At 45.6% G+C, this 10,780-nt stretch overlaps 1 protein-coding gene and 1 non-coding gene across 3 annotated transcripts in view; both read left to right on the top strand.

Moving 5' to 3' along the window:
* Window positions 1–9,845, top strand: part of KANSL2 (KAT8 regulatory NSL complex subunit 2) — a 28,059-nt gene extending 18,214 nt beyond the window's left edge. For both annotated transcript variants that reach the window (XM_056562156.1, XM_056562157.1), the window contains exons 8-10: window positions 6,466–6,719; window positions 6,811–6,993; window positions 8,731–9,845. In XM_056562156.1, the coding sequence (XP_056418131.1) occupies window positions 6,466–6,719; window positions 6,811–6,993; window positions 8,731–8,862 (569 nt within the window). In that variant the 3' untranslated portion in view covers window positions 8,863–9,845. The remainder of the gene's footprint in view (window positions 1–6,465; window positions 6,720–6,810; window positions 6,994–8,730) is intronic.
* On the top strand, window positions 8,516–8,650 carry LOC130359762 (small nucleolar RNA SNORA2/SNORA34 family). Its single transcript, XR_008890444.1, has one exon. It is a non-coding gene; the product is annotated as a small nucleolar RNA SNORA2/SNORA34 family (small nucleolar RNA).
* Window positions 9,846–10,780: the final 935 nt, after the last annotated feature.

Genomic DNA, 10,780 nt, shown 5'->3' with positions numbered 1-10,780 from the left:
TGGCACAAATGTCTCTCCTCCAGAGGACGTTCTCGGAGTCGCCGCTCTGCCACGCCAGAGCCGCGTACCCGGTCTGGGTTGCCCCCCTCCAGGACTGCCTCTACTCATTCACATTCCCCTGGTGAGGTGGACGAGGCTTCCGAGCCGGCATCTGACTCAGAGGACCGCTCAGGCTCAATTGCAACGGTGAACTCATTGGTGACAGCCATAAGAGACACCTTTCACTTGGAGGACCCAGGATCTTTGGATGTCAATCCAGGAGTATCCTTTTATCGTACTAAGCCAGCACCTCAAAGGTTCAGCTCTCACGCTGACTTTGACGTCATTCTGGAATTCGCATGGAAACATCCAGACAAGAGGTTCACGGGAATCAAGACAATTCAAAAACGTTATCCATTTGACAAGGACTTTGTAGCTTTGGTTTCCCCTCCCTCAGTGGATCCACTAATCTCCCGGATCTCTAAGGCAACTACTCTGCCGCTGCCTTCAAGGATCGCACATACAAGAAGGTAGAATCTTTAGAAAAGTTCGCTTCTGAAGCAGCTTGCTCTTCTCTTCTTCCCATCTTTGCCTTGACATGGGTGTCCAAGGCCCTGTCGAAGTGGAGCCAAAAGCTCCATCAGGATATCTTAGCGAGATCCCCCCCCCCCCCCCCCCCCCCAGAGGCTCTATCTGCTCTGGCTCTCCAATGCGCTAAAGCTGGGGACTTTCTGTGCGCAGCTTCGATGCAGTCAGCCTGTTGTTCTGCCTTTGCTGTGGGTCACCTAGCGGCTCTCCGTCGCTCTGTGGCTTAAAGCTTGGAATGCGGATGCCGCTTCCAAATGGTCTCTCACTGAGCTTCCCTTTACGGGTGGCCGTCTTTTTGGCAAACGCCTTGATGAGATTATCTCTGAGGCAACGGGAGGTAAGAGTTCCTTGCTACCTCAAAATAAGGCTCGCCCTACTTCCCAAAGGAAGTCCCTTTCCTTTCGGACCTCTGGCCCCAGTAAAGGGTCCGGGCAGGCGCCCTCGCGGTACAAGAAGGCTCCCTCGTTCTGGGCACGCCCGTCTTGGAAGTCTGACTCCAACCGGTCCGGCCGTTTTGCGCCCAAATTGGGCAACCGCAAACCCACTTCTGCATGAAGTGAGGCCCCCCACCCGCAGTTTCTTTTCGGGTGGGAGGTCGTCTCTTGTTTTTCCCGAGACACCTGGACCTCACACATTCAGGACTCTTGGGTCAGGGACGTGGTGTCCAACGGTTACCGGATCGAATTCGCCTCCCATCCGAGGGATTTCTTTTTTTTCGATCCCGGGTCCCCCGTACTCCTCCTCTGGCGAAGCAATTTCGAGCGGCTCTCCAGTCTCTGCTTCTCCAGGGGGTTATTGTCCCCTTTCCTCCAGGGGAACGTTTTCGGGGTTTCTATTCAAATCTTCTTGTGGTCCCCAAGAAGGACGGTTCTGTGGGACCAATCCTAGACCAAGCGTCTCAACAGTCACCTTCTCATCCGCCACTTCAGAATGGAATCTCTCCGTTCGGTGGTGGTGTCCCTGGAACAAGGAGAGTTCCTTTCATTGGTGAACATCAAGGATGCCTACCTCCATGTGCCAATATTTCCGGGCCATCATCGGTACCTCCGTTTTGCGGTTCCGGTGGGGCACTTTCAATTCGTAGCCCTCCCCTGTGGTCTAGCCACGGCTCCTCGGGTCTTTACAAAGATCCTTGCGCCAGTGATGGGCCTGTTACGGTCGAGGGGGAATCTCGGTGATACCCTATCTGGATGACCTTCTCATCAAGGCTCCAACCAGAGCCCAGACTCTGGAGAATCTGGACGTCGCTCTCCACACTCTGACTCTCTTCGGGTGGATGGTCAACCGGGACAAGTCAGTTCTCCATCCTACCCAGTCTCTAACCTTTCTGGGACTTCGATTCGACACTGCCTCGACCCGAATTTGTCTTCCGCCGGACAAACGTCTGACGCTCCGGTTGGGGGTCCCTTCGGACCCAGGTATCAGTCTCCATCCGCACTTGTATGGAAGTCCTGGGTCGGATGGTGGCAACTATGGAGGCCGTACCCTTTGCCCAGTTTCATTACCGCCCCCTTCAACTGGCGATTCTCTCTCGATGGGACAGGTCTCCTCTGTCCCTCGATCGTCGGATTGTTCTCCCTCGCAGGGTCCATCAGTCTCTGCTCTGGTGCTCCGCTCCCCCCTTCTTCTCCAAGAGCGGTCGTTTCTTCCCTTTCACTGGCAGGTTGTTACAAGGGATGCCAGCCTGTTGGGCTGGGGCAGCGTGTTCAGGGATTGGACGGTTCAGGGACTCTGGTCTCCCCCGGAGACCCTTCTTCCGATAAACATATTGGAATTACGGGCGATTCTTCTTTGTCTTCTTCATTGGGAGTCCCGTCCTGTCCGCGTTCAGTCGGACAACGCCACGGCCGTGGCGTACATAAATCGCCAGGGCGGCACTCGCAGCTCGGCAGCCATGGCTGAGGTGACCAAGATTCTCACCTGGGCAGAGAGCAAGGTTCCGGCCATTTCGGTGATTCACATTCCGGGAGTGCTCAACTGGGAAGCGGACTTCCTCAGTCGGTCCTCACCCGACCCAGGCGAGTGGTCTCTTCATCAGGAGGTCTTCGCGCAGCTCTGCAACCTCTGGGGCATTTTGGACGTGGACCTCTTCGCCTCCCTGGACCCTCAGGCTCTGGCCGTGGACACCCTAGTGATTCCTTGGGCGGGGTTTGCCCTACCCTATCTGTTCCCTCCTCTTCCGCTCCTTCCCAGGGTGCTGAGGAAGCTCAAGGCAGAGGACGTCCCCGCCATTCTGGTAGCTCCAGATTGTCCCCGAAGGTTGTGGTATGCCGACGTAGTCAGGCTCCTGGACGACGCTCCACTGCAACTTCCGCTCCGCCCTGACCTACTCTCTCAGGGTCACCCCAATTTACAGTTGCTGCATTTGAGGGCGTGGCGGTTGAGACCGCGGTTTTGAGGGCCCGCGGGTTCTCTTCCCAAGTCATTCACACCATGCTCAAGGCTCATAAGCCCTCCTCCGCAAGAATTTACCACCGTACTTGGCGGTCTTATTTTCGTTGGTGTGAAGCTCAGGTCTTCTCCCCGGTAACCTTCTCGGTTCCCCGTCTTCTCTCCTTTTTGCAGTCGGGGTTGGAACTGTGGTTGTCTCTCTGTTCCCTTAAAGGTCAGGTTTCGGCCCTTGCTGTTCTTTTCCGGTGGCCCCTGGCTTCTAATTCTCATGTCCGGACCTTCCTGCAAGGAGTGGCGCACGCTGTTCCTCCTTATCGGTCACCCTCTCCCCCTTGGGACTTGAATTTGGTTCTGAGTGACCTCCAGGGTGCACCCTTTGAGCCCCTTAGAGGTGTCTCTCCGCCTCCTTTCTTGGAAAGTGGCGTTTCTTGTTGCTATCACCTCCATCCGGAGGGTGTCTGAACTGGCAGCTCTTTCCTGCCGTTCTCAGTTTCTGGTGATCCACCAGGACAAAGTCGTTTTCCGGTCAGATCCTTTCTTTTTGCCTAAGGTGGTCCTCCCGTCCTTTTGTCCTTCTCATCCTAAGGAATGCTTACTACACAAGCTGGATGTAGTTCGGGCTGTTCGGTCTTCTCTCCATCACTTCTTCGTTTCATCAGTGTGATTCCTTTTTCGTCCTTACGGAAGGTCGTCGCAAGGGACAACCTGCTTCCAAGGCCACCATTTCTCGGTGGATTTGGTCCGTCATTTCGGAAGCCTATCGCTGTAAGGGGAAGATTCCTCCTTTCAGAGTTGTGACTCATTCTACCCGTTCTGTTGGGGCATCCTGGGCTCTCCAGAATAGAGCCTCGGCCTCGCAGATTTGCAAAGCGGCTACCTGGTCGTCTTTGCACACTTTCTCGATTTTTACAGAGTTCATACTTTCGCATCGGCTGATGCTAGTCTGGGTCGTAAAGTGTTGCAGGCGGCAGTGGATCGGCCGTCCACCTGATTACTTATCTGCCCACCCAAGGGACTGCTTTGGTACGTCCCACGGTCTGTGTCCCCCCAATGGAGCCGATAGAGAAAAGGAGATTTTTGTTTACTTACCGTAAAATCTTTCTCGAAGGATCCATTGGGGGACACAACTCCTACCCTTTTTGGGATTTTCCTTTTGGTTGTCTGTCCGAGCGTGTGTTCAGTTATGTTTTTTCTTCTGGTTCTCGGACAGTTTTGGGTTTTTCTTTGACCTGTTGGTCTCCTCCTATTGCTCTGGAACTTAAACTGATTAGCTCAGAGCCTGAAGGCGGGTATATCCTGCTGGGAGGAGCTGACTTTTTTTTATTACCATAGTGTCACACCTCCTAGAGACAGCAGCATACATCCACAGTCTGTGTCCCCCAATGGATCCTCCGAGAGAGATTTTACGGTAAGTAAACAAATCTCCTTTTTCACCTTAAAGGAGTACTCCAGACCATAAAATTTGTCCCCCATAGTGTCGGCAATAAAAAAAGAAAGATGTACATACCTCCCCGGGCCTCCGGTAACCGGCTCCGGTCTCCGCCGCAATCCACTTCCTGGTTGCCGGTGGTCGGATGAATCGGCCAATCACCAGCCGCAGCGCAGTCCGACGCGGCCGGCGATAGGCTAAGCGGCAGTGTGACGTTTTCAGCCGCAGGTGCCGGTGTAGTGAAGAATTTGGTGTCCTGAAGCGTTTTCACACTGCCGCTCAGCCTATCGCCGGCCGAGTCGGACTGCGCTGCGGCTGGTGATTGGCTGATTCATCCGACCACCGGCAACCAGGAAGTGGATGCGGCGGAGCCGGTTACTGGAGGCTCCGGGGGAGCGGAGAAAGGTATGTACATCTTTATTTTTTTACTGCCGGCACTATGGGGGACAATTTTTATGGTCTGGAGTTCTCCTTTAAGGACTCAGCAAATTTTTGTTTTTGCATTTTCGCTTTTTCCTCCTTCTTTTCTAAAAATCATAACTCTTTCAATTTTGCACCTACACACCCATATAAGGGCTTGTTTTCTGCGTCACCAATTGTCCTTTGCAATGACATCACTTATTTTAGAATATAACCTGCGGCGAAACCAAAAAATTTATTTGTGGGGTGAAATGCACAAAAAAATTCCATTTTATAACTTTTGGGAGTTCCCATTTTTACGCAGTGCAATATTTTGTAAAAATTACCCCTTATGTATGTTCTTTAGGTCCATAAGGTTACAAGGATACCCAAGTTATGTAGGTTTTATTTTAATACTTAAAATTTTTTTAAACTACATGTACCAAAATCAGTATGTTTAAAATTGGCATCTTATGATCCCCATAACTTTTTTAATTTTTCCGTGTACGGGGTGGTATGAGAGCATCTGTAGTTTTTATAGGTACCCTTTTTGTTTTGATGGGACTTTTTGATTGCTTTTTATTAATATTTTTATGGTATATGAAGTGACAAAAAATGCACAATTTTGGAATTTGGTATTTTTTTTTTAAGTGTACGCCATCAATCAACTGTGATAGCGGTGTCTAAAAGAAATTTTATGTGTGGGTGTGATGGATCGAATGTGGAATTGAAGGAAAAGTCTGTTGTTGAAGATATGAGGCTATGGATTTTGTATATTAAAACTTGGTTCCTATAATGCAGGCTCAAAAAGGTTAAGGGGAAGGTGGTTTATAAAAAAATGTTGTATGGGAAAAAGTATAACTAAAATTATAAAAAGTGATCGCGGGGGATGCAGCTTATGGGACCCCCCCCAATCTCAGTCGCGGCACCCCAGTCATCTGGTTCACGGATCGAACTCCCTCTCGATGATGGGCAACCACAGCCATCATGCCCCCTCCATTCAGGTCTAGGGAGGGGGCATGACAGCTATTTGCTAGCCATAGACATGAATGGAGGGGGCGCGGTGTGACATCCTAAACACCACAGTACTGACCCAGGGATCGTGGGAGTCCCAGCAGCTGGATCCCAGTGATCAGGCATCTTATCCCCTATCCTTTTGGACAAGGGATAAGATGTCTAGGGTTGGAGTACCCATTTTAAGCTTTTTAAAAGTATCGTACGCAGTACTGGAAGCCGTATCTCCAGAAGGATATAGATGCTCTCTAGAGAGCATTCAGAGGAGATACTAAACTAGTACATGGACTGCAGGATAAAACTTACCAGGAAAGGTTAAAGGACCTTAACATGTAAAGCTTGGAAGAAAGAAGAGACAGAGGTGATACATAAAGGGAATCAACACGGTAAAGGAGGAGAGGAGATTTAAAAAGGGGTCGCTGCAAATACAATGAAGTTTAAACATGCATGGGATAAGGCTATCCTTCATATAAGATAGGGCCAGGGAATATTTATAGTATTCAGATTATTGGGCAGACTAGATGGGCCAAATGGTTATCTGCCTAAACATTTTATGTTCCTATGCATGTTCACTCTATATAAGTGCTCAATATGAAAAAGAGAATTTGTTCTATTTTAAAAAAAAATAAAAAAGTGTAAGAAAAGCCTTAATTCAGTGTTTCCAGATATTTGTCAAGACAGTAACCAAGTTCTCTTCAAAATGTGTGCGGGATCCGAAGAAGTTCCTTGTAACAAACCCCTTCCAGTGAGCCTGTCTGAGGAGCCCTGCTGTCCTCTTCACTACAGTTTACCGTCACCAATGTACAAGTCTGAGCCAGTACTGCCTGTGCCAGAAGCAATGGATGTGGCTCCTATGGAGCTGTACCTGAGCGCGGCTGAGCTGCAGCCTTCTGAGAGCTTGCCTCTTGAGTTCAGTGATGTAAGTTCAGTGGTTACAAGGGGGAATTTACAATTGTCACATTGATGGAAAAATAGTTTTTGTAGGGTTAACAACTTATTTCCTTCCTTAGGACCTTGATGTTGTAGGTGATGGCATGCAGTGTCCTCCGTCTCCTCTCCTCTTTGATCCTACTGTTGACATGGCTTTGAATGATGTTTCAAAAACACCATTTGAAATACTTGATGATGCTGAGCAGACCCCTGTAAATGAAACTCTTCTGACAGCAGACTCCTTGGTGGGATCTGTGGGACAGGTATGTACTAGTATTATGTAATATCACTGACCCTTCCGCTGTTCTAAACATACCTTTTAGTCATCTGTGAGAAGTCAATGGGATAAGAAATTATTCAGTGACATTCTTGTGTATACCTTAGAACAGTGTTTTCCAACTAGGGTGCCCCCAGCTTTTGCAAAACTACAACTCCCAGCATGCCTGGACAGCCAACTGCTGTTTAAAAACCTGGGGGTTGTAGTTTTGGGAATCACTGCCTTAGAAGGAAAATCGGTCTGAAAACCCTGGAATGAGTATTATAGGAGACCTATCACAAAAACTGTATTTCCAGTTCTAAGCAGCATTCCATACAGCCGTAGTACAACCCCTAACTTTAAAGGGGTACTCCACTGGGAAACAATTTTCATTTTATATATATTTTTTTTTAATCCACTGGTGCCAAAAAGTTACAGATTTGTAAATTACTTCTATTTAAAAATCTTAATCCTTCCAGTACTAATCAACTGCTCCACAGGAATTTCTTTTCGGTCTGACCACAGTGCTCTCTGCTGACGCCTCTGTCCATTTTAGGAACTGTCCAGAGTAGGAGCAAATCCCCATAGCAAACCTCTTTGTCTGAGAGCACTGTGGTTAGACAGAAAGGGAAAAAAAAAGTGCTGTGGCTCATACTGCAGCTAATAAGTACTGGAATGATTAAGATTTTTTTTAATAGAAGTAATTTAAAAATCTGAATAACTTTCTGGCACCAGTTGATTTTTTTTTTTTTAGAATTTTTTTTTTTCCACTGTAGTACCCCTTTACGTTTGATTGTCTTTTAACAGAAGGTAACCAACAGTTGTGTCCATGTCTGTATATGGCCCATTTCACACTACGTGTGTGTGTGTAAGAGAGGAAAAAACCCTCCCTTATTACTCCCGCCAAAAAGTCCTGAAAACGGCCGGAAAAAATCCCATTCATGTCAATGGGATTTTTTCATCAGTTATGTCCGTTTTTACTAGGGTCAGTTATTTTTGCCGACGCAAAAGACTGTGCATGCACTAATTTTTGGTTCGGCCAAAAAAGTGGTGAAAAAACGGACGTTAAAATTTAACATTCAAGTCTATGGGAACCGAATGTTAAAAAAAAAACACATTTCATCAGTTTGGGTTTTTAATATCCATTTTTTTGTACTGAACATGCTCAGTACAGCTTTACAAAGAAAGATTAAAAACCTGATAATAAAAAAAGGATGTAACTGGTAATGACGGGTGATAACTGATGACTGTCATCCGTTATTTTTAATGTTTTTTTTCTTAACAAAAACCTGATCTGTTATCATCCGTTATCTCCCCCCCCCCCCCCCCCCCAGGTTTTTAACCTTTCTTTGTAAAGCTTGTCTGAACATGCTCAGTACAAAAAACGGATGTTAAAAAGCCTAACTGATGAGAGATGTGTGGACATTAGTAAAAACAGACATAACTGATGCAAAAGGATGGTCAAAAATCCCATTGGTACCCTTCTGTTAAAGACAATCACACGCTATGCTCCTGGAATAACAATGGCCATTGCCCTGAATCAAGGCTTGTAGCTTGTTGTAGCTGCTGGTTTCAAGCAGGAGCATAAATAAACTTCTTCCTGTGGTCTGTTGGCTGGGCAGGTTTTCTGTATGGCCAAGCCAATTCAGTTGGAAGAGACAATGTTTGTGGTCTGTGTGAGGAGAGAATCTGACTAAAACTTTCTCTAAAATCTTTCTCCATATTTTTTTTTTTTTTTTTTTAGAATCAAGTCCAGTCAGCAAGGACATCGCCACAACTCGAACAGATTAATGATGATGTGTTGACACAAACACCATCAACGGCCAATGGAAATGCAGATGGTGCCCCTCAACTGACTTTTGCTAAAGAAAGTTAATGTTCTTTTTGTCTACATAACTTGACACTCACTCTCATTTTTAAAGGGGTACTTCGGTGGAAAAAAAGTTTTTTTGTTTTTATCAACTGGTGCCAGAAAGTTATACAGGCTTGTAAATTACTTCTAATTAAAAATCTTAATCATTCCAGTCCTTATCAGCTGCTGTATACTACAAAGGAAGTTGTATAGTTATTTTCTGTCTGACCCCATGCTCTCTGCTGACACCTCTGTTCGCGTCAGGAACTGTCCATAGCAGGAGCAAATCCCCATAGCAAACCTATCCTGCTCTGGACAGTTCCTGACACGGCCAGAGGTGTCAGCAGAGAGCCCTGTGGTCAGACGGAAAAGAACTTCCTGTGGAGCATACAGCAGCTAAGTGCAGAAAGGATAAAGATCTTTAAATAGAAGTAATTTACAAATCTTTTTAACTTTCTGGCATCAGGTGATTTAAACATTTTTTTTTTTTTTTTTTTTTTTTTTTTTTTATAATTTTCCAGAGTACCCCTTTTAAAACTAAAATATTTTCCCTAAATATTGCTCTTACCAAAATGCTTTTTTATGTACAGACTGTTGTGAAGGCATTAACATTATAAAATTGAATACTTTTCTAAATGTAAAAGTATTTGCAAATTAAAACAGTTTGAAAACTGTTTCTATGTCTTAAAACAAATTGTACCACTTCTGAATTCTTCTGAATAAGTATACAGTGTATTTTCATTTGGACACATATTTACACACACTTCAGAGGGTTTTCATATAAATCTGAGGCATGGAGCCAAATGGACTTCTGTGCTTTTTGAAGCCCTTTTGACCCCTGTTTACTTTGTAATAACAATGACACCTTTGCCACCTGAGGGCTTGTTTTTTGCACCACCAATTGTACTTTGACATTACTCATTTTACCCCCAATCTACTATGAATACAAAATTATTTTGGGGCAAAATTGAAGGGAAATAAAAGCACTGCCATTTAGCAATATTTGGGGGGGGGGGGGGGGGGGGGGGAGAGAATCCGTGTCTATGCAGTACACTTTTTGGTAAAAAATTATACATAACTTAATAGTGTAGGTTCATACGATTATTAAAATACCCTATTTATATAGGTTTTATTTCACTACTTTTTTTAATTATCTTTTTGTACAAAAATTTGTTTGCTAAAAATTCTTTTTTTCTGACCCCTATAACACTTTATTTTTCCGTACACAGGGCTGTATGAGGGCATTTTTTTTGTTCTGTTAAGTGATGTGACCATAAAGCAGTAATTTTTCATGTTTACACCATTGACCGTTTGGTTTAATTAACAGTAGTATATTTTAATAGTCCCGAAATTTCTGCATGGGACGATACCTGTAGAAACTGCTTTGTTTTGGGGTGCCTTACTAATGGAGGACAACTGAATATTTTTATAGGGGTTTATTACAAGCTATACATATAAATACAAAGGGGAACTTAACAAATTAAGGGATAGGGGTGCAAGGAAGACGGGAAGGTGATCGAGAGAGCACTTCCTGCCCCCTTCCTAGCTCATCATCTTAAATGTAACATATATAAATAATGTATGTCATCCACACACATAACCCATACATTGCCCATCCCAAGACATCTCCATGGCCAACCAGAACAGTTCAAGGTTGTTGAATTGTGTCCTGTAGGTGGTTTATTTGCATTGCAATCAGTTGTTCTTTGATGTATTCTTGAGTGGGGGATCCTCTTTGTTGTCCCATATTGTGTTGACAGATGTCCATCCAAGTTTCTCGAGAACCTCACCTTGCTGGGCTGACAGGATGATTCGTTGTCCATTGTGTCCAACACCGCAGGGGCTGGTTTTATGGCTTTACGATAGGAGGTAACAGGAACTGTAGCTCACCTCCATTCTTATCACTCAGGTGTAAGGCTTATTGTATGGCTTTAAACGGGAT

The sequence above is a fragment of the Hyla sarda genome, chromosome 2 (genome assembly GCF_029499605.1).
Source record: "Hyla sarda isolate aHylSar1 chromosome 2, aHylSar1.hap1, whole genome shotgun sequence".
Taxonomy (NCBI): domain Eukaryota; kingdom Metazoa; phylum Chordata; class Amphibia; order Anura; family Hylidae; genus Hyla; species Hyla sarda.
Note: the sequence above shows the minus strand (reverse complement) of the source record. Positions and strands in the feature narration are given on the sequence as shown.